The sequence below is a fragment of the Pecten maximus genome, chromosome 2, assembly GCF_902652985.1.
Source record: "Pecten maximus chromosome 2, xPecMax1.1, whole genome shotgun sequence".
Classification (NCBI taxonomy): Eukaryota; Metazoa; Mollusca; class Bivalvia; order Pectinida; family Pectinidae; genus Pecten; species Pecten maximus.
In genome coordinates this window covers 46,081,546-46,106,118 of record NC_047016.1, presented here as the reverse complement: position 1 = coordinate 46,106,118, position 24,573 = coordinate 46,081,546, and the positions used below count along the sequence as shown (strand labels likewise).

The following is a 24,573-nucleotide window of genomic DNA, read 5'->3' as shown; positions in this document are numbered from 1 at the left end:
TTTCAAACAATATCACATGAAGAATTCACAAGTACACTTAATGAGCAAGCACTTCAAAAGCATAAAATGGGTAGATCCGTAAGCTGTTAGAAATATGAGAGAAATACATCATATGAAATGAAATGTAATTGCCAAAATAAAGTAATTCCCCAGTCTATTGTTAGATCGGAAATGCTTTGACCAAAAACAGTTTCCCCACAGGATTCTAATTTGGGAATGTATTTGATGCCATCACTCCCCTTCCCTTGAGAAAGAAAAAAAAGAAGAAAAATTAAAACCCCTGAGAAGTTTAGGATACAGTTGCCAGATTTTTTAGGGGAAAACTCTGTCTACAAGACATTCCTTTAAAACACTTTTTAACGTTTTCTGTAACATGACTACTAGTACAATGATATGAATACACCTGGTTTGTAATTGTTGTTTTTACCTTGTGTAAGATGGTAATGTACAATTTAATGTGATCAAAATCATCATGAATTTGTTTCTGTTTTGTGTGCATCCCTTACAGAATGTCTGTAAAAATTTGATATAGTTGAGAGTGACTTTATAGTGGACTTTATATGTTGTGCACACTGCTTTATACTTACTTCATAATTCCTGTGTACTTTTGTTTCTGTAGAAACTATCCCAAATGTGTGTCGGAATTTATTTTTCTTATTTCATAAACAACAGATTCTACCGTACTATTAGATCTTTGTTTTGGCCTTTTCAAAGACTGTACATAGTAACTAATTGACATTTTATCAGGAAGAAAACTTGCATAAAGTTTCAAAAGGAATTTACTTCTTTCATAACAGACACTTTTCTTTAAAAACAATAACATTAGTTTGAACTCTTGGACATCGACTGTGTAGAATGAAAACTAAAAGTATAATAGGGAAACCAGAGAGATGAATATTTTTACTGTAATCGAAGGTTTGGGACCAAGTGAAGGGAGCTAACCCAGACCTGAAACTTTGGGAAATTGGCAAAATTATTGGCCAGATGTGGCGTGATTTACCCGAAGCTGACAAGCAGGAGTTCATGGATGAGTATGAGGCAGAAAAGGTATATTGTTGTTGAATGAATATGTTGTTTCATGCCTGCTTTTATATAGTATTGTTTTAAAGTTTGTACATGTTCATTGGTTTTAAATTTTATTGAATTTTAATTATCTGCTAAAGAAATAAGTGGATGGCTGCTATGCTTAAAATTTTATAATCACATCTCTTTATAAAGTACCTCTGAGAATTTGCCGTGAGTAACACATACCTAACATTGTAAAGTCCTATGTTCAAATCCATCGAGCATGTTGTACTTTGTTAGTGTAATTACTTGTATGTCCTTTGTGAAATACTAGAGATTAAATCTCAAAGAAAACACAACCTATACATGTTAGAAGTCAACATTTCATTAAGGCGATACATTAAAGAGATTAACTCCGACCATTGTTGCAGGTCCAGTACAGTGAACTTATGAAGGCCTACCACAACTCTCCAGCTTACCAGGCCTGGGTAGCAGCTAAAGGCAAGGGCAAAGGTAAACACAGATTTTCATTTACTTATCTAAACCATTTCTTGATGGTAGAATATTGGATCTGAACTTATTCTGTGTGACGGAAGGTGAAAATTGCATCATAGTGAGCTTGCAATATTTCCACTTTTCATTTGTGTTTCAAAGTCATTATTCCCTCTTTATAGAAAATCTTCATCAGTGAAGTGATTTTCAAAACTAATGAAAAAATTATTTGAATGCAAATTTGGAAATAATGTAAGGATAAAATGAATTTCATATATATCGGATAATAAGTTTCTAGACCAAAATCATAAAAGTTCAATGAAATTCATTTTTATAAGAGCATGAAGTTTCTTGACTAATGAATAATCTAGGAAATTTATCTCTAATTTCTTTGGTAATTGTTCAATTTGATTTGTTTTCTCAGCTGCAGCTGCTGCTGCTGCAGTTGTTGCTGACTCCTCTATTGATGATGAAGAACAGCAACAAATTCCTCAGAGAACACCCAGAGGTCAACAGGTAAGTTTTAATTGTGTCGCCTACGAGGCATGGCGGACATTTAGGGATCACTTTGTCTGTCATCACTTGTCGACGTTAGTTTTCCGAAGTTTTATCCTTATCATTGGTTCATCAATTTGTAACTTATTATGTGGCTTTGTCATAAGGAATTACAGTTTAGATTAAATTATAATCTAAATTGAATCTAGTATAAATTCCTTAGGTATGTTGGGTGTTTCAGCTGGATGAAGAGTAATACACTTGAAAAATCAAATATATTGTGTAAATCTGTTGTCAGTTGCTTTCTTTTCACATTGTAGCCTCATTTTTGGAATCAACTCCTTTAGCATGTAATATTTGGACCCAGTGAATTTATTGGGCCTAGTTATATAAAATATATGTTCGAAATATGAAGAGATATCTTAGTTTAAGGTATCTGTTTTTTATCCAAAATTAAAATAAATTATCTATGATTGCTCCAAAAGATCATTTTGATGATAATTGAAAAGATTGTTTTGATAGAAAATGATCATTTTTGGAAAGAAAATTTTGTGTGTGTGTGTCGCCTGCGAAAAGCAATCAAAACAATAAGTATTGGAAACACATTTGTTGTCAAAAGATGTTGTACATCTGAAATACCCTACAAAGTGTACAAAATGTTTATTACAAGGAAATAATAGACAGAATGCATTAAAAAGGTGAATATTCTTTCCTTTTGGTTTTGCATGTCGGCACTAGTTGTTTTCTAGCCCCTTTTCATCAAAACAGGAGCAGGGGTGTTTTATAATTTTCCATTTAAATTGCAGAACTCCAAAATGGACGCTCAAGGGAGGATAAGCATTCAGCAGGCAGACGATGATGATGGTATGTTGGATGGTTAAGCTGAAAAGAAACACTTGGTTATATTTCATTTATAGCTCCTTAGGAATACCAAGGATACTTGGATGTACAGGATATACAGTTTTGAGGCTAGTAGAAGCTTACATAGGCCTTTTCTGTGGACAGGGATGTGTCAACTTGAGTGTAAGAGTTTGGCTGGCCAGTAAGAGGGTTGAGATATCCTTGTCCAGGGTACTGGTCCAAGTTTGATGTTACATTATTGTGTGTAGCGTCGTAGCGCCGCCAGCTGTCTTTTCCTAACTCAAGTGAAATCAATATGTTGCATTGCTAGTAACCATGGGATCACAATGCAAAGTATGTGAGAAGTTGTGAGGGAAAAATATGGACTACATCTATTTCTCAGAGATTGTAATCATTATTGGGAGCAATGATAGATGTGTCCTGATAAGATTGTTCACAACATTCCTTTACTCTAATGACCTAATGTAATAAAACTTCTTTATAATAAATATTACAACCAAAGTTTCATCCTGGAACTAATGCAGGAATTTAGATGAGTTTAAAGAGTACACAGGTTTGATTGTAATTATATGATAATAATTTAAAGTTCTTATATTCCACTATATCACAGCAAATATGACCAAATTCAAAGCAGTTCACCAATCTGATACTAATGATAATGCCTGGCTTTCTTCACAGATGCTGATGATGGTTTTCTGATCAAACATATATCACACTCGCGCTACGTCCGCAATCATAGACTCATCAACGAAATATTCAGTGAAACAGTCGTGCCAGATGTGCGTACAGTTGTTACGACGACACGCATGGGAGTGCTGAAGCGCCAAGTACAGTCTCTCACTATGCACCAGGTAGGTCTATTGTAAAACAAACTGAAAATTTAAGGTCAACGTCTTAGTAGGTAATAAAGTACCTATTAGTGTCCTTGGTTTCTGTACCAGTGAAAGGATATCTCAGGGCCCAGATGGGAAGTTATTGCAAAGATTGACTGGCCATTGAACCATCCAATTGTACAGATATTTTTTACATTTCATTACAAGCAAAAAATGCCTGTTTTAATTATTTATTTCATAGCTGATGGATAGATTAGTACTAAAAATGGGTTTGTTTTTTATTTTTCCAGAAAAAATTGGAAACTGAACTACAGCAAATTGAAGAAAGGCATGAAAATAAAAAGCGGAAATTTCAAGAGGGCAGTGAACAGTTTCAGGATGATCTTCAGAAGGTATATGATAAACAATTGTGCATTGTCTCTTGTCTTTTCTGTTATATTTGATATATGTGTTGGATGGGTGTTAGGGATAGAGCTGAAACGAATAGCAGATTTTGGCATTCGAATATTCGTTTGGTATATTCGAATACTATTTGAATATTCGGTAGTGTACAGTCGATACTTAAGAAAATGTAATTATTTCTGATGTACTAAGCTTGATAGACGACTCAAAAGCTTTAAATAAGTAACAGTGATATATACAAATGAAGAATGGCCAGAACTAAGTCGGAAGCTCACTTTAATAATCACCAAGTTCGACAACGACGACAACGTAAATATGGCTGGCCTACCTCATTGACGAGCTTGTGTCTGTCATATTGTCAATGTCAAGAGAAGGAATATTGCATTATAAGACCAATAAATAATTTTTAAAAAATCAACGTTCACTACATTGGGTCCGTATGTAAAATAACATGAAATAAAACGACCGCGAACTGTCCACATGGTAAATTTTCCTGTCGGTTGAGCGCATGTAACCGGGAATGTTGCTATTGTTTCAAAGTGTTTTATTGACACTGACGTAATGCATGTGGCGCACCACATGGTTGTCAGTACTGTACACAGTACTGATATGAAAGATAGCAGCACTGTACCTTATTTACGATGTCATGTCAGAAAAATGTTTATATCTTTTCATTCATGCCTTCTGGAATCTATTCATGTCAAAATAGTTGTATATACATGTATTTTTATGTTAAACTGAATGTTGGATTGGAACGGAAATCTTGACGTTTGAACACGTTTTCAATGAGTTTGGCCCGGAGATTATTTGCTATGTTGGAACCCCTAAGCATAGCTTACATTCTGCTTAAGAATTATTGGAATTTAGCTGGAAATGCTCCCAAACTCAAATGGAACGTTTGTACATGTTTCAGATCAAAGGAGTAAGGGAAGTAAATATTGTACCGAATATTCAAATACGATTCCACTATTCGAATATTCGGGGAATTGGTATTCATTCGCGAATATTCGAACATTCGTTTCAGCTCTAGTTAGGGATAATACAAATTTGACTTTAAGGGGTTAAAGTGATGAATAATCTGTGAGTCAAGATATTGCTGTTTGGTTTCTTCAAGGAAGGACTATTATATCTGTTCAAATCCGTATTTACTCTAGTTCAAGGGGTCTTTTTAATGGCTTAAGAGTCTAGATTGATCATTGGTTTGTGACATGCTGGAATGAAAAAATGTTGTTTATACAAGTAAACTATAATTTGTCTCACTTTTGTTCTTGATCACATGAACTTCAAAGATATTTGAATGACTTGTCTTCAAATCCATAAGGCTTAGAGAATTGATGATTTATTAATATAAGTTGATTAAGTGAAGGATTATCTAGTTTGTTGGATAAAACATTATAAAGATCCATAACATGTAGATTTGACTTTACAGTTATGTGAGGAAAAACCTCAGGTGACGGAGGAAATGTTCAATAACATGGTGTCTGTGGCTCGTGAGGATCTCAAAGTACGGCACCAACAATACTTACAGCAGCAAGAAGAGGAGAGGAAGAAAGCTGCAGAACTGGCAGAAATCAGAAAGGAGGAAGGAAATCAGCCAGACGAAGAAAAAACTGACATCAAAAGTGAAGAAAACACTGGTGTGGAGCAGATGGATGTTGGTGTGAGTAGAGCCAGAGATTATATGACGTAATTAGACATAAGACAAGAAAGTTGGCATAAGATGTAGTGGAGATATTGTCCAATGGTTGCACATATTGACTTTGAAGTTTGTGAATAGGTGATTATATCTTGAAAATTAATTTAAGGTTAAATAAAAAGGTTATTTATTACTGTGCATAATTTTCAATTACTATGTAACTTGTGGAGGTTGGGTACCCTCAAGTTTGTTCAAATAGATAACTTTCGTAATACTAATTGAAGATCAAATGCAATAAAAAGCTTTAAGTATTTTCTTCATAATGAACATAAAGCATAGTTTTAATAATTGCCATTTTCTTGCCGTTGAAGTGCTATCAAATTTTGTTCATATAACATATTAATGAAGTATATGCAGTTTATCAAAAGTAAGGTATAGAGGGAATGATGGTTGGTGTTTTAGGAGGCTGTGGTGGACTCCACAACCACAGAGCTGACAGCCATAGACAAGCCCACAGTTGCTGAGCCTGCCAAGGATACGGACATGGATACATGTAACTCGCTGGTATGTAATTAAGTAAACGGTTGTGTCAGCACTATCACATGGTTACATATATCATAAAAACATTAAACCAAGAATTTACAGTTAAAATATTAACAATGCAACCAAAATGAATCTTTGTTTTCCAATATCATGTACAAAGTTTAACTGAATTAAACAAGCTCATTATTTCGTTATTGAATTTAAATGGTTTCAAGTTGAAATTTGACAATGAACAATTTTAAAAGCATTACCTTTGTGTTTGTAACCATAGGTTTGAATTTAGTTAAAAGTGTTTAAATTCTTGTGGATAAAGAATTACCCAATGTTGACCGTATATTGTTTGTATGAGATGGACTTTGCTTTCACCGTTGTTGACTCTATATTTTCTTATAGGATGGACCTGGCCTGGAAGAAAACAGTACCTTGGAGGACTTGGGGGTCAACAGGCGAGAACTGGACAGTCCAGACTCTCAGAAAACAGAGGTGAGTTAAGATGGATGATCATTAAATTAGTTTTAAATTAATTGATTAATTGCTAGATTTAAAGAAGACAATTGTATCATAAGTTGCCACACAAAGGGGTCCTTGCTGACCGATCAATTTTCTGAATTTGAGTTTGATTCAGGAAAGAAAATGTCAGACAATTGAAATTTATTATTACAAGTTTATCTCTATAAAGAATTCTTCCTAAATATCTTTTAGATTTCATATGTAGGTTCCCCTTGTCTCTAGCTTTAAATGTAGGTGTCCGTAGTTCTGTCCATTTGATTTTGAGTCTGATCCAGAAAGCAAAATGATTGACAGTTAAATTTCTAATCCACAGAAAATTCTTCTCTTTGATTTTATATGTATGTTCTCCTTGTTATCAGATCATTAAAGCAGAGAAAAGATCATGCATAGAACAAATAAATATAATTCTGTGGTGGGTACCAAGATCCCTCTTGAATCTGTTGTTATGAATTCTGCATTCTCTGAGTTCATTAACTTCGATTATATATCAACACTACTTCAAAGAAACAAAATGTCATCCAATCAACAATATCCCTGGATCCTGACCTGTCAAAATAGATAATTTTTCCAAACCAAATATTGATATACCAGGTGTGATCAGTTCCACCGTAGCTGAAGTGTATATATACTGAAATGAAGATCTGTATGAACTAATTGACCTTGTTACCTACCATTTCAAAAGACTACAAAATGCAACAGCAGCAAACATTGTTTATAAATTATGTGAAAAGAGGTGACTTTGAATAAGGTATGAAGTTTTCTTATAGGGAGGAATTGGCAGAATATCAGTAATTGATTAATTTTGAGTAGTTTTAGGGTTTTGATTTAACCTAGGTTTCACAAAGATATCTTGTCAAGCATTGGATATTAACATTGAGCTCTGTTTTATAGGACCTGTCTCAAGACGGCATGCCTATGAGTTTGATGCTGGATGCCCCGGTGGATGAGGGACTGTATTCCCCGGAGTCCCAGGGCTCCTCCCCCGATCACACCCCAGAGAAAGGCGACAGTCCTGAGTCCCAAGGCGAGACTACGCCCGAAAAACCCACCAAGGTACGACGGAAGAAAGATCGCAGTGACAAAGGAGAGAAACAGGACAGTCCCGCTGGAGAACGCGGAGCCGGTAAGATCTTATTCTCTGTTGTCACAGTGCATGTAGTTTGTGTGGTTTTAAAAGACAACTTCTAGAACAAAAAAAAATGTTTTGGTTAAAAGTACATATATGCATCTCGGCTCTAAAAGGTAGTGGTATGTTTTATATCTGTAAGGGGATGGTATTTTCATAGGGTACAATTTTAAGAAGCAGAAGCATGCGGTAAACAGCTGATGGAAAACGGGGCTTGGTTTGAGGGTTATCCTACGGCTATACATATCTAGCTACAGACATGAGCGGACCCTGTGATTTGTAATGTATGGAAGTAAGGATATAATTTGACTGTACACAGCAAATGTATTAATTGTGAAACTCCCGGTACACCTGCAGACATGGAAATGTGTATATATAGATGTGTGTAGGTAGGGCGTTTAGACTAGTTTAGACTAGTCCAGTGCTTGTCGGACTATATATATGAATACAGGAATGCTGTGAACTGAAGAGTTCGGTATGAGGTGCATGTATAGGGATGGTCAGCATGTTCAATGTACATATAGCCTAAACTAGTCGACAATGTGTATATAGCTCTAGTGTATTTTAGTTACATGCATCAAGGACCAAGTCACCAGCTACCTAATTGCTGGCAATATGTTACCAAGTGCTAATTAATTATAGTGATTATAAATAGAATAGTTAATAATTAATGATTGGTTAATTTAAATCAAAATTCGAAAAAATAAAAACTTCTCATAAAACTGGAGATACTATACCAGTATATCAGAAAATCATTAATATCAAAAGTTTATTTGAACTGAATGCATTTGGTGCGAGAGGTTTTAGTTAAGGTCATGCATGATGTACTGGTAACATTATGTATGCATGCAGTGGCAGCTGTCTTAAACATACATAACATTAGCTCAAACATCACTGCTTCAACAGGTTCTACACCTAAACAAGGTCTAACACCAATTTTACTGACTTGTCTAAAGTCAACGTCAGGGGAGGATGGCTAGTGTGCCAATACTTTGATTGAAAATACCTCGTCGGTATTGCATTTACTCCGCAAGGAAAATGAATCGTGTCAAACCTGTATGTCAAAAATAGAAGTCTTACTTGTATAAAGATTTATAATTTCAAACTTGCTGTTTTTGAGGGAGTAAAGGTAAGGATTATTGTTTCAGTGACCAAGATATAAAATTATTGAAAAATTTTATCTTAAAAAGCAGCATGTTATGCTTTACTTTTATCAAATAATACCTGCGTCCAATATCCTCACCAAGATTATCCAACAAATTTTCTAGGTCCCTGAAGTTAAAAAATTACATTCAATGTCACATAAAAATATAATCATTACATATTAGAGGGATGTTTAGGCGTAAAATCTATTTTAATGCATTTGTAAATCTCTGTATCACCAAACTAAGTCCCGGGACAGTAATATCAGTTTGTCTCCCTGTCAGTAGTGATATCAGGGTTTGTCTCCTTGTCGGTAGTGATATCAGGGTTTGTCTACCTGTCAGTAGTGATATCAGGGTTTGTCTACCTGTCAGTAGTGATATCAGGGTTTGTCTACCAGTCAGTGGTGATATCAGGGTTTGTCTACCTGTCAGTAGTGATATCAGGGTTTGTCTACCTGTCGGTAGTGATATCAGGGTTTGTCTACCTGTCAATAGTGATATCAGGGTTTGTCTACCAGTCAGTGGTGATATCAGGGTTTGTCTACCTGTCGGTAGAGATATCAGGGTTTGTCTACCTGTCAGTAGTGATATCAGGGTTTGTCTACCAGTCAGTGGTGATATCAGGGTTTGTCTACCTGTCAGTAGTGATATCAGGGTTTGTCTACCTGTCGGTAGTGATATCAGAGTTTGTCTGCCTGTCAGTAGTGATATCAGGGTTTGTCTACCTGTCGGTAGTGATATCAGAGTTTGTCTGCCTGTCAGTAGTGATATCAGGGTTTGTCTACCTGTCAGTAGTGATATCAGGGTTTGTCTACCTGTCAGTTGTCCACCTGTCAGTGGTGATATCAGGGTTTGTCTACCTGTCAGTAGTGATATCAGGGTTTGTCTACCTGTCAGTGGTGATATCAGGGTTTGTCTACCTGTCAGAGGTGATATCAGGGTTTGTCTACCTGTCAGTGGTGATACCAGAGTTTGTCTGCCTGTCAGTAGTGATATCAGGGTTTGTCTACCTGTCAGTAGTGATATCGGGGTTTGTCTACCTGTCAGTAGTGATATCAGGGTTTGTCTACCTGTCAGTAGTGATATCAGGGTTTGTCTACCTGTCGGTTGTCCACCTGTCAGTAGTGATATCAGGGTTTGGCTACCTGTCAGTGGTGATATCAGGGTTTGTCTACCTGTCAGTAGTGATATCAGGGTTTGTCTACCTGTCGGTAGTGATATCAGGGTTTGTCTACCTGTCGGTAGTGATATCAGGGTTTGTCTACCTGTCGGTAGTGATATCAGGGTTTGTCTACCTGTCGGTAGTGATATCAGGGTTTGTCTACCTGTCAGTAGTGATATCAGGGTTTGTCTATCTGTCAGTAGTGATATCGGGGTTTGTCTACCTGTCGGTAGTGATATCAGGGTTTGTCTACCTGTCAGTAGTGATATCAGGGTTTGTCTACCTGTCAGTGGTGATATTAGGGTTTGTCTACCTGTCAGTGGTGATATCAGGGTTTGTCTACCTGTCAGTGGTGATATCAGGGTTTGTCTACCTGTCAGTAGTGATATCAGGGTTTGTCTACCTGTCAGTAGTGATATCAGGGTTTGTCTACCTGTCAGTGGTGATATCGGGGTTTGTCTACCTGTCAGTGGTGATATCAGGGTTTGTCTACCTGTCAGTAGTGATATCAGGGTTTGTCTGCCTGTCAGTAGTGATATCAGGGTTTGTCTACCTGTCAGTGGTGATATCGGGGTTTGTCTACCTGTCAGTGGTGATATCAGGGTTTGTCTACCTGTCAGTAGTGATATTATAGCTTGTCTTTCGGTCAGTAATAACGTCATAGCTTTTTTTCCAAGATATAACGGTTAGGTTTTTTCCAAGATATTACGGTTTGTTACCTAATCGGCAGTGGTATCGGGGTTTATCAACCAATGGATAGTGATGGTATTTGAGTCGATGTTACTCGAGTTTCGTACCAGTCCCGGGACAATATATATGCTAGAGTGGTGTTTTTAAACCTACACATAGGCTTGTGTTATTAGATCTAACCGCATGTATATATTACTGACCACTGACACATTAACATCATACTAATATTGATGTAACCAAAGCATTATATTAATAGGGGATGGCAAACCTGTATCATATTGAAGATCTTGCTCTTTGCTCCTTCTGTATATTTTGTTTATTTTTTTTTCTATTTCAGTTTTGTTCTGTTAACCCTTGTTTTTGTTTTGTTTCTTCCTCTTGTTATGATATTCTGTTGATATATTTCTGTTCTGGAACCATATTTTATTTTGTGTTATAATTACCTCACCTTAAAACCTATGAAAGTTTTATTTTTATCACCTCCCCCTTTGAACCCAAACACATTTTGCACACTTTTGAAATGGTTAGAGTGTGGTTTTGGCCTCAACTTAATGCCAACATATATAGGTTCAGTATTACTAGAAATGCAGAACTACAGCATGTGGAGATTATTTCTTTCAGAAGAGATAAATCTTTTGATCCCAAAAAGAAGACTTTCTGTAATGAAGGCAACCACCACAAAACCCCCAGTTATTGGTCCAAAACAAAAGAAAGATATCGGTATATGAGATCTAATATGAGTTATAACCATTATAGTGGTCCAGTAGCAGAATAGGGATTCTGTTATGTTGTTGATGGTTATGAAAACATCACAGTTCAGGATCAGTTATACAAGACTACTGACAAGACTACAGTAATTGATGTCCATAGGTTGCTTTGGCTTTACAGTGATATTTGTGCGTAGAGTGACACAGAAAAATGTTACTAAACTATACTTGGTATTTTGGGGGTTTTATGCATCAATATTGTGATACAGAACTCTGAAAGTTTAGTGAACATGTCTGGGTCACTGTCAGAGACACATCAGGGTCACTGTCGGGGACACATCAGGGTCACTGTCGGGGACAAATCAGGGTCACTGTCTGAGACACATCAGGGTCACTGTCAGGGACAAATCAGGGTCGATGTTTGGGACACATCAGGGTCAACGTCTGGGACACATCAGGGTCACTGTTGGGGACAAATCAGGGTCAATGTCTGGGACACATCAGGGTCACTGTCGGGGACAAATCAGGGTCACTGTCGGGGACACATCAGGGTCACTGTCGGGGTCACTGTCGGGGACACATCAGGGTCACTGTCGGGGACACATCAGGGTCACTGTCGGGGACACATCAGGGTCACTGTCGGGGACAAATCAGGGTCACTGTCGGGGACACATCAGGGTCACTGTCGGGGACACATCAGAGTCACTGTCGGGGACACATCAGGGTCACTGTCAGGGACACATCAGGGTCACTGTCGGGGACACATCAGGGTCACTGTCGGGGACACATCAGGGTCACTGTCGGGGACACATCAGGGTCACTGTCGGGGACACATCATAGTCACTGTCGGGGACAAATCAGGGTCACTGTCGGGGACACATCATAGTCACTGTCGGGGACACATCATAGTCACTGTCGGGGACAAATCAGGGTCACTGTCGGGGACACATCAGGGTCACTGTCAGGGTCACTGTCGGGGACACATCAGGGTCACTGTCGGGGACACATCAGGGTCACTGTCGGGGACACATCATAGTCACTGTCGGGGACAAATCAGGGTCACTGTCGGGGACACATCAGGGTCACTGTCGGGGACACATCAGGGTCACTGTCGGGGACAAATCAGTGTCACTGTCAGGGACACCTCAGGGTCACTGTCGGGGACACATCAGTCACTTTCGGGGACACCTCGGGGTCACTGTCGGGGACACATCAGGGTCACTGTCGGGAACACATGAGGGTCACTGTCGGGAACACATGAGGGTCACTGTCTGGGACACATCAGGGTTACTGTCAGGGACACATCAGGGTCACTGTCGGGGACACATGAGGGTCACTGTCGGGAACACATCAGGGTCACTGTTGGGGACACATCAGGGTCACTTCTGGAGACTCGTCAGATTGTGTATAAAATGTTTTTAAAGTACATCATCTTTATAGATGTTTACCGAGTAATTGTTTCCACCATCTGTTTGGTGTTCACACATAACCACTGACCACACACCTGTAAAGCCACACTTGTGTAAAATGTCATCTGCCAAATCATTTCCTGTACTCATTGAAAACCATCCTAATGATTGACAAAACAGTTGATACTAATACAAGCTTAATTTGTCCTATGAAGCGGTAAACCAGTACTTCCAAACAACTAGACTAATCATCCTAACTTTCACATGTAGATTAGCTTGACTTCCTAGCTGGAAAATCACCAAACAGGGCTAACATTCTAACTCATTTCTTGTCAATCATGTGACAGTGCTGCATCTCTTGGTACATTCTTTTGGTGTTCACACTGATCAGTAAATAGTACCCTTTTTCAAGGATTTGATTCCATTGCTAAACTTTTGCTGATAACTATCTCCTATACTTCATACACTAGACTTATAATTTTGAAAAATGACAGAATCAGGTTGGTGCTACCGTATAGTATAAAGTATTCCTTTGGAAGAAATTTCATTGGAATTGTGGAATGGTTCTTTTAGACCAAGCACATTTCTATTTCCATATTTGTTGGCTCCTTTCATCATCACACATTCTTCTTTTACTTGAGTATCTCTTGATTCATTACTTCTGTCAGTGACATACTCCATTTTCCTCTGCATTCTGAGGCAGCATTTACACATGCTGTAGTTAAAGAAAGGCAAGCAATGCAGGTTGATATTGAGAGACTTCCTGCCCCAGGCCTTTTACCATTTCGATTGTAAATAATTAAAAATAGCTTCTTACCTGGTCTTGTCCAAATCTAATGAAGTTAAATACATTAAATTGTTTTCTGCATTAACATTTGAAGATAGATTTTTCTCATTTATGTATTACACGGATTCTGGTAAATATGAAAGAAAATCTACAAAAAGTTTCAGATTTCAAGAGCGAGTCAGTTTAACAATGGTAAAATCCAGGGGACAGTTAGTTATATATATTGCCATCTTAACAACAAATGTACAATCCATCTACTAATGTCTGAAAGTAGCTCTCTTCATACAGTGTCTGCATCAGATTTGGAGAAGAACTCAAATTAATATCTCTTCAGTGTGCTTACAATTCCATCTTGACTGCTGTTCTCTCTGAGGTGATGGTTCTGTCTGGCAGTCATGTGCCATCTTTTACCATGTAACAGTACTAATGACTCAATGTAACCTAATCTCACTTGTCTGTTTGAATATCAGCAAAACTTTGTTTAGGATGGTGTCCTTGAAAAGACATGCCTATGAGAATACTGTTCAGCTGAAAAGACACCGGCTTCACAAAAAAGGACAAAGTTTTCACCAAACATTGTGAAAAAGAAAACGGTCTCATTTATTAATATGAAGCATTATATCTTTTTTCATTCATCTTTGTTGATTCAAATAATGAGATAGAGGTTGATGGTTGATGTTTTTTTTTTTTTTTGTTCATTTTGACTTATTTGGAAAAAATAGTGGGGTTTGAAAATGTTTGAAGGAAAAGTAAAAAGAAAGCATTTTGTTGGAGTTTATCTGCTAAAAGAGAAATGTGAAGCTTTGCTGAAATTTAGTCTACACCTCTAACGCTTTATTATTATACATGGTGAGAAGTGAATTTGGCCTTGTGACTCAATGCATTGTGTTTACAGACTTTTCTCTCAGACATTATGGTTCACTTGCACTGACCTGCATGACTACCACGTGACAAAAGTTATCATCAGCCTTAAGCATAATTTGACTAGCACGACGGCAAACAAACTTGACGTATCCAAAGTGTATTTGGCCGGTCCAAGCTTAAACCTGAGCAGAGGATCATGAAAGACTCCGTCCTAGTCATGTTGTGATGACCTTTAATTAAGACAAATGCTTTCCTTGTTTTCATGCTCCGAATACATCAACATATGAGTAAGCGAGCCTGGACATGACATAGATCGGAATTTCATCTTCCTTTAATGCCAAAGACTGAACTAAAACCATTTGACCATTCTTGCCTGAACAACCTGATTGTCCACTCAAGCTTTACTCCTCATCACAGCTTGTCACCTGGAACCTTTCATTCTTCATGCGACAAAAACATCATTCCTGTCCTCTCACACATTGTTAGACGTGCTTGCACTGGTGCCTTTCATCCACACATTTGTTCTCAGGCTTACAGATGCCAGATTTATATAGAGTCCAAACTAACCTTTTACTCCATAGTTTCTGATATTCCAATTTGTAGCTAAAAAAGCATTCATATTTAAGTTTTTGTAAGGGACATGGGTCACTACTTAACCAATTGACACTGCACTGTAGCTTGATTCGGTCTAGTCTATCCAGCTGTAGAAATGAGTACTTGATAACATGTGCTGAACAACCAGGACAGTTTATGAAATATGGGTTTTCAGGGTCAGTTAAGATTTGTGTATTTGTTTTGGTATACCTGTATAGTCTTCATATTTTCCTTGGATAGCAGTTCTTTTGTATTTTTTTTTTTCTGGATTAGATTAAATAAACAAAATTGACATTTTTTGACTGAAAACAGAGATTGTCTGACACCTTATTGGAAGACTCTGTTTACATATTAAGCTTTGATATGATTATGTGAATATTGGCAGTTTTAGTTACACAAGAAATTTCCGTGTGTTGAACTGTCACGCATTTTGATTTTGAAGTTTAAAAGCTGATGCTATATAGATACTGCCCACCCTGCATTAGCACTGCATCACATCCCGGTACACAACTATAAAGAGCTATCTTTAACATTTTATTTTTATGGAACAAGATTCAGTGAGTTTCATAAATGAAAATGAAAAAGCTTTTGGTGATCATATGTTTACCTGTAACACAAAACTTTCAATAGAAAAATGCCAACATCTTATTCTTTCATCTCAGAATTCATCTCAGAATATAACTGCAACATGTAAGTCGTCGATACAAATCATGGTACATGTCAAAATTTCATGTGGCACAGAATGACAGTGTGATCATAATGATAAATAGGAATGGGCCAGGTGTCATCCATTGCCCTTTGTATATCCTCCCACAATGAGATTCCTGACACACACCAGTATCAATGAGTCTCTGATCCCCATTGTAGGTCTACCTTTCCATTTGACTCCCAAAACTTTATTGTTGACTTGCCCTTTCATTTATTTCCCCCAAACCCCTTTAAGCCTGCTGCTGTTACTTTCACCCCCCTCCCACCACCACCACTGAACAGGGACACCTATCCTTTTAACTTCCTCCCTGCAGGTTTTAGAGCTTTCCTATGGACTCCCTCCACACAACCTGTGTTTACAATATCTCCACATGCTGTAGAATTAAGAGCACCTGCTATTTGTTGCCATATTTTCTTCAATAACAAACTAAGCCTTCACTGCAAACTTAAAAAACTTCTTTTAAGCTACAAGAAGTCTAAGTAAATCAGGCTTTTGTTACATTCTTTTACTAAATTCAATCATTTAATACATTATTATAATTCAGAAAGGGATTTGGGTTATCTTTAATCAAAGGTCAAACAAGTATTATGGAGGAAAACCTGAGAATACACAATACTATGAGCTTATCTATTGGAAAGGAAAATACATTTCAAATCTTTTTCCTCTATAAGATTAAAATGGTTGCTCAGCATATTGTATTGTCTGGTTTGTCCAGACCTGAAGATATCTAAGCTAATGACCTGGTCTAGCATTTTAATCAACATTTTAACTACACACTTGAAAGGCTAGGGACCAACTCTAACCATTTCTAAGTTTCAGAAGATTTTTGTGTAGAGGGTAACATAGTTCCTTGTTCTCAGTAACGCTGAGAAACTTAGGCTAGGTGCTGCAGAAGTCCTCAATTCAAGGTGATACAGTTTAACATGTTTGGTAGCATCATTAGGTGAGGAAACTGTTGTATGTCATGTGTTACTGGCGTTATTTTTAGGTCCGCGTCGTTACCCGTGCGACATCTGTGGGAAGGCGTTTAAGCACAAACACCATATGACTGAGCACAAACGTCTGCACACCGGCGAGAAACCGTTCAGATGTGGGCGCTGTGGCAAGCGCTTCTCCCACTCAGGCTCCTACAGTCAGCATATGAACCATCGACTGTGTAAAACAAACAGCAACAACGGTACGTGGCCGCTAGACACGCCGTAGGGACAGTCAGTGGTAGTCATGCTTGACTTGGCTCCTGGACTTGTTATACAGGTCTTGCTACCAGGACAGTTGACAGTAGAAGACCAAAGTAGTTTAGTTGTAGTCAAAGCTAGTCTGTAGACGAAAGAAGTTCTTCTTGGACAAAAAGACATATCCTTGACTTGACTATAATATAAGACACTATTTGGCTTTTGTAAATTTGTGTATGGACTTGCACTTTATTCAGACTTTGCCGATAAGAACAATAATTTTGAATATGAATTAAGAATAGATAATGGGATTATACAACAGTATATTTCGATCTAGATATATATAATATCCATTACTCCAGTTTTATTATGGTTTCCTAGATAATTTGAAACTTTGTGCTTATAGATATAAATCATTACACATTTAGAATTATGCCACTAAGTACAACAAAGAGACAGCCATGTTTTGTAGGCATAGATGATACTAGTCATATTACCTCATGACAATTTAAAACTCGACTTGATGACAGTTACAGACACACAAGACATTTTTGTGGACTTGGAATAAGACATTCTGGAGATGCAACGTTGAGACAAGAGACATGCTGTGCTTCCTCAGAAATCTTTAGAACTTGACAGCGTAGTGGCTAGTTGTGCAAAAATAAAAACATGCTTCGTAGAGAGAGATTCAGCTTAAGAAGGGATATATGAACTTCAGAGTTTGCCACATCAACCACAGTCTGGGATCTGATAATGTACACGGTGTGTTACATGTGTGCTGTACACCTCTAGGCTTCCTTCTCTTATTGTATTAGTGGTCAGTGTGTGGTCATCTGGTGCCCTAACATCTAATCCAGCCGGCCAATGGACAGCTTGGGGTTCAGTCATTACCGCTACTTTGATATAGCAACTGATGGATTTGAATTTTAATCATTTAATTATTGTCAGATTTCTCAATGATGAAGTAAATATTTGCAGAATAATTCGGGCCATGTGATTGGATGGCTCTCCAAACTGTTCATTGGCTGTTCCCGTAGGTTTGTCCTCGCACCAGTTAACACAGCAGGTCACATGATTCTCCCATACATACCATCCAGGGGACGCAGACATTATTACAGATATTTTATCTTCATTTTCTTGTCTTTTTTTTTCTCCATCTTTTCTCTCTTTGCCTTTGTTTGTTATTTTTACTCCTTAGCTTGTTTGATGTTTGTACTGTATGATGATATGTTGTGCTTTTGTAATGAGCATGCCCGACCCTTGACTGAATATTGTTGGTCATTTTGAAGCATTTGTGTGATGCGGCCTGTTTGTGTATTAGAAGCAGTATAAATAAATAGCATCACTGTCATTTCTTGTTCGTAAATTAAACTTTAATATTGTTGTAAATTAAAACTTCAGTATTGTTGAACATAAACTTACAGCATTACCACAGTATTGAATGTTGTTGACATAAGCTTGAAGCATTGCTGCAATGTTTAATATATAGTTGTATTGTTATACATAAACTTGCAGCATTGCTTCAATATTGAAATTCTTGTACATAAACTTATAGCTTAGTGTTGATTGCCATTACATACCAGTATGTAGCCTACAGCATAATCAACATGTTTGATTGTGTTGTAATAAAGTTTGTGGTGCATAAAAAGCATTATTACTATGGTGCATATTGAACACCAGCATAGTTACCGTGTTGCATATACAACATAAAGCATATTGATAATATTGGGTTGTGCTGCATTTGAAATTGCAAAAATAGGCCAATTCTTAAATCTCGCACAACAACCAAACAGCATTCACCATCTTACTTTCTACGATGTTAGCTGATGCAAGATAATTGAATCCGAGTGGTTGTTGTACAAATTTGATTGTCTCCCTTTATTAGATGTTAATGACAGTGTGCAGTGAAGGTTTGTACTTACTCTCATTTTAGAGAGCATTTAGACATTTGAAATTTTACCAAGTTTACCTGTGTTTGTAAAAACTTGACAGGTTTGTTTTTGTTTGTTTGTTTTTTTTCTACCGTTTGTTGATAACCCCAGCTACATTACTTAGTAAATTGTTAATTTTCTGTTTGATTTTTGTTACAATCTAATCTTCTCTATCCATTGATGAAAGACCATTTCCCATTTTCAGTGATTGTTTCATCATCAACTTTATAAAAAATGAAATAATTTTTTTCCATGATATTGTAAAAGAATACTGTAACCATATTTACATTTGAGAATTTTTTCCACACAATGGAGCCTAGATATATAGCCTCATCTCAATACAAGAATTTACTGCTTTAATGTTTAATTTGTTTCAGAGCTTTCAAATTGGCCTGAAAAGTCCATAAAATATCAATTTAGTATGTTTACAGTATTATCGTGACATACAACTACCCATCATCCAAATCCCTCCTTTCCTTACCAACACCTTCGAGTAATACTATAAAGGTCTTTTGGGTATCGCTCTCACAATTAGGTCAATATTAAAATTTGGTCATGTTACTACTTGTAAGATTGATACCTTCACTTCCCAGTTAGACAGAAATCATGTGTGTGTTTATAGTCTTACTTTGTGATTCAATAGCACTGGAAATCTTCGGTGTCTTCCAAACTTTTTCCCAACCTTTTTTTTTTCTTAAGCAAGATTTGTTTCTTCCTTTTACCAACTTTTGATCTCTTGATAAATATAAGGCAACATTGAGAGATGATGTCTGATGTCTTTGACAATGTTTCTGTCATCCAGATGAATGACTGGTCAATCCATTGTGATGGAATTCCAATTCAAAAGTGCTCTACCATAGCAGAAATCTTTTTAAAATGTTGTAGCATTTTGTTGGCCCTTTAAACCTGTGATTTTACATTTTATAACTGTCTTGTTGGTAGATACTGTATGTTAGGTATACACTTATACTATAGAACTGAAAGACGGTATTATTTTTATTGCCCATAAGTAGTGTTTTGGCCGAGTGGTTAAGGTGTCCCGACACTTTATCAATAGCCCTCCACCTCTGGGTTGCGAGTTCGAAACCTACGTGGGGCAGTTGTCAGGTACTGACTGTAGGCCGGTGGTTTTTCTCCGGGTACTCCGGCTTTCCTCCACCTTCCAAAACCTGGCACGTCCTTAAATGACCTTGGCTGTTAATAGGACGTTAAACAAAAACAAACAAACAAAAAATCCTGAAGTCCAATTCAGCGGAATGTTTGTTGTAATGGTGGACCAACTTTCATATGGTTTATGCTGGGTATTTTATAAACGGAGTCATATGCATATTTAATGGGGTCCTCTGTACAGTTGCAATGGATTTTCTCAAAATAATGGGAGTGGGGTCCTTTTACATTTTGCTATAAAGAAACAATACTGCTGCCTTTCATGAAATAGCAAGGCTCCTCTTTCTCTCGAGGCAACAGTCTAACATTCCAAGGGTCTGAGGGTTTGGGCCCAATAGGGGAAATATTTCAAATGGTTTAAGACCCTTCTGTAGGAATGAAAAGATTAGGTCCATATTTGAAGCATGCATTGGTGGAAGGAAACCCTTTTGTATAAACAGTAAAACTGGACCCCAAGGGTCTGAGGGGTGAGGCCCAATAGGGGAAATATTGCAAATTGTTTAATCTCTCTTCTGTATTAATGGCAGAATTCTGTCCAAATTCAGTCTGAATCATACTTGAATTGATGGAAATTAATTTTGTGTAAACATTTGGTCTGCGAGCCCGAAGGCCTGAGGGATGGAGCCTAAAAGGGGGAATAAAGCTAATGCTTGACGTCAAGGTCAAATTTGATCAATATTTTTTAGATCACTTGAGACAAAGTCTGGCACCATTTCTTAACCTGTCCAGTTAGGTAGTAAAATTATTGGTAACGATGGGAGTGGTTTAACTTTATCACCGAAATATCCAGGTGAGCGATACAGGTCCTCTGGGCTTCTTGTTAATAATGAGGTTTCATTTCAATCCCTATTTCCATTGTCTCTGGTTAGTAAGGTCAAATTTCCATTGTATCTGGTTAGTAAGGTCCCATTTTAATTGTGTCTGGTTAGTAAGGTCCCATTTCCATCCTCTCTGGTTTGTAAGGTCCCATTTCCATCCTCTCTGGTTTGTTAAGGTCCCATTTCCATCCGCTCTGTTTAGTAAGGTCCCATTTCCATTGTCTCTGGTTAGTAAGAACCCATTTCTGTTGTCTCTGGTTAGTAAGGTCCCATTTCCATTGTCTCTGGTTAGTAAGAACCCATTTCCATCCTCTCTGGTTTGTAAGGTCCCATTTCCATCCTCTCTGGTTTGTAAGGTCCCATTTCCATCTGCTCTGTTTAGTAATGTCCAATTTCCATCCGCTCTGTTTAGTAATGTCCCATTTCCATTGTCTCTGGTTAGTAAGAACCCATTTCTGTTGTCTCTGGTTAGTAAGGTCCCATTTCCATTGTCTCTGGTTAGTAAGGTCCCATTTCCATTGTCTCTGGTTTGTAAGGTCCCATTTCCATCCTCTCTGGTTTGTAAGGTCCCATTTCCATCTTCTCTGGTTAGTAAGGTCCCATTTCCATCCTCTCTGGTTAGTAAGAACCCATTTCTGTTGTTTCTGGTTACTAAGGTCCCATTTCTGTTGTTTCTGGTTACTAAGGTCCCATTTCCATCCTCTCTGGTTAGTTATGTCCCATTTCCATTGTCTCTGGTTAGTAAGGTCCCATTTGCATTGTCTCTGGTTAGTAAGGTCCCATTTCCGTTGTCTCTGGTTAGTAAGAACCCATTTCCATTGCATCTGGTTAGTAAGGTCCCATTTCCATTGTCTCTGGTTAGTAAGGTCCCATTTGCATCCTCTCTGGTTAGTAAGGTCCCATTTCCATTGTCTCTGGTTAGTAAGAACCCATTTCTGTTGTCTCTGGTTAGTAAGGTCCCATTTCCATTGTCTCTGGTTTGTAAGGTCCCATTTCCATCCACTCTGTTTAGTAATGTCCCATTTCCATTGTCTCTGGTTTGTAAGGTTCCATTTCCATCCTCTCTGGTTTGTAAGGTCCCATTTCCATCCTCTCTGGTTAGTAAGGTCCCATTTCCATCTTCTCTGGTTAGTAAGGTCCCATTTCCATCCTCTCTGGTTAGTAAGAACCCATTTCTGTTGTTTCTGGTTACTAAGGTCCCATTTCTGTTGTTTCTGGTTACTAAGGTCCCATTTCCATCCTCTCTGGTTAGTAAGGTCCCATTTCCATTGTCTCTGGTTAGTAAGGTCCCATTTGCATCCTCTCTGGTTAGTAAGGTCCCATTTCCGTTGTCTCTGGTTAGTAAGAACCCATTTCTGTTGTTTCTGGTTACTAAGGTCCCATTTCCATCCTCTCTGGTTAGTAATGTCCCATTTCCATTGTCTCTGGTTAGTAAGGTCCCATTTGCATTGTCTCTGGTTAGTAAGGTCCCATTTCCGTTGTCTCTGGTTAGTAAGAACCCATTTCCATTGCATCTGGTTAGTAAGGTCCCATTTCCATTGTCTCTGGTTAGTAAGGTCCCATTTGCATCCTCTCTGGTTAGTAAGGTCCCATTTGCATTGTCTCTGGTTAGTAAGGTCCCATTTGCATTGTCTCTGGTTAGTAAGGTCCCATTTCCATTGTCTCTGGTTAGTAAGGTCCCATTTCCATCCTCTCTGGTTAGTAAGGTCCCATTTCCATTGTATCTGGTTAGTAAGGTCCCATTTCCATTCTCTCTGGTTAGTAAGGTCCCATTTTCATCCTCTGGTTAGTGAGGTCCCATTTCCATTCTCTCTGGTTAGTAATGTCCCATTTCCGTTGTCTCTGGTTAGTAAGGTCCCATTTTCATCCTTTCTGGTTAGTAATGTCCCATTTCCGTTGTCTCTGGTTAGTACGGTCCCATTTCCATTGTCTCTGGTTAGTAAGAACCCATTTCCATCCTCTCTGGTTAGTAAGGTCCCATTTCCATTGTCTCTGGTTAGTAATGTCCCATTTCCGTTGTCTCTGGTTAGTACGGTCCCATTTCTATTGTCTCTGGTTAGTAAGAACCCATTTCCATTGCATCTGGTTAGTAAGGTCCCATTTCCATTGTCTCTGGTTAGTAAGGTCCCATTTCCATTGTTTCTGGTTAGTAAGGTCCCATTTCCATTGCATCTGGTTAGTAAGGTCCCATTTCCATTCTCTCTGGTTAGTAAGGTCCCATTTCCGTTGTCTCTGGTTTGTAAGGTCCCATTTCCATTGTATCTGGTAAGTAAGGTCCCATTTCTATTGTTTCTGGTAAGTAAGGTCCCATTTCTATTGTTTCTAGTTAGTAAGGTCCCATTTCCATTGTATCTGGTAAGTAAGGTCCCATTTCTATTGTTTCTGGTTAGTAAGGTCCCATTTCCGTTGTTTCTAGTTAGTAAGGTCCCATTTCCGTTCTCTCTGGTTAGTAAGGTCCCATTTCCGTTGTCTCTGGTTTGTAAGGTCCCATTTCCATTGTATCTGGTAAGTAAGGTCCCATTTCTATTGTTTCTGGTTAGTAAGGTCCGATTTCCATCCTCTCTCGTTAGTAAGGTCCCATTTTCATTGTCTCTAGTCAATAAGGTACCATTTCCATCGTCTGTGGTTAGTAAGGTCCAATTTTCATTGTCTCTGGTTAGTAAGATCAATTTTTTATCTATTCTATTGCATTTCCAATGCTTCCAGTTCTCATGAGAAATTCAGCCACCCTTACAATTTCTTTGATTAGTTGGACACCTTTTCCATTCTCTGATAAGGCACCATTTCCTAACCTGTCCAGTTAGGTAATAAGGTTCCATTTTGACACCATTTCCTAACCTGTCTGGTAGGTAATAAGGCTCCAATCTGACACCATTTCCTAACCTGTCCAGTTAGGTAATAAGGTTCCATTTTGACACCATTTCCTAACCTGTCTGGTAGGTAATAAGGCTCCAGTCTGACACCATTTCCTAACCTGTCCAGTTAGGTAATAAGGTTCCAGTCTGACACCATTTCCTAACCTGTCTGGTAGGTAATAAGGTTCCAGTCTGACACCATTTCCTAACCTGTCTGGTAGGTAATAAGGTTCCAGTCTGACACCATTTACTAACCTGTCTGGTAGGTAATAAGGCTCCAGTCTGGCACCATTTCCTAACCTGTCTGGTAGGTAATAAGGCTCCAGTCTGACACAATATCCTAACCTGTCTGGTAGGTAATAAGGTTCCAGTCTGACACCATTTCCTAACCTGTCTGGTAGGTAATAAGGTTCCAGTCTGACACCATTTACTAACCTGTCTGGTAGGTAATAAGGCTCCAGTCTGACACCATTTCCTAACCTGTCTGGTAGGTAATAAGGCTCCAGTCTGACACCATTTACTAACCTGTCTGGTAGGTAATAAGGTTCCATTTTGACACCATTTCCTAACCTGTCTGGTAGGTAATAAGGTTCCATTTTGACACCATTTCCTAACCTGTCTGGTAGGTAATAAGGTTCCAGTCTGACACCATTTACTAAC

The 24,573-nt window shown here is 38.0% G+C and overlaps 1 protein-coding gene across 3 annotated transcripts in view; it reads left to right on the top strand.

Moving 5' to 3' along the window:
• Positions 1 to 24,573, top strand: part of LOC117322267 (SWI/SNF-related matrix-associated actin-dependent regulator of chromatin subfamily E member 1-like) — a 36,189-nt gene that overhangs the window by 3,992 nt on the left and 7,624 nt on the right. For 2 of the 3 annotated variants that reach the window (XM_033877075.1, XM_033877074.1), the window contains exons 6-16: positions 916 to 1,047; positions 1,437 to 1,518; positions 1,922 to 2,013; positions 2,799 to 2,856; positions 3,532 to 3,704; positions 3,977 to 4,078; positions 5,518 to 5,748; positions 6,187 to 6,288; positions 6,661 to 6,750; positions 7,669 to 7,900; positions 16,959 to 17,147. In XM_033877075.1, the coding sequence (XP_033732966.1) occupies positions 916 to 1,047; positions 1,437 to 1,518; positions 1,922 to 2,013; positions 2,799 to 2,856; positions 3,532 to 3,704; positions 3,977 to 4,078; positions 5,518 to 5,748; positions 6,187 to 6,288; positions 6,661 to 6,750; positions 7,669 to 7,900; positions 16,959 to 17,147 (1,483 nt within the window). The remainder of the gene's footprint in view (positions 1 to 915; positions 1,048 to 1,436; positions 1,519 to 1,921; positions 2,014 to 2,798; positions 2,857 to 3,531; positions 3,705 to 3,976; positions 4,079 to 5,517; positions 5,749 to 6,186; positions 6,289 to 6,660; positions 6,751 to 7,668; positions 7,901 to 16,958; positions 17,148 to 24,573) is intronic. The other variant, XM_033877076.1, reaches the window with a different exon arrangement.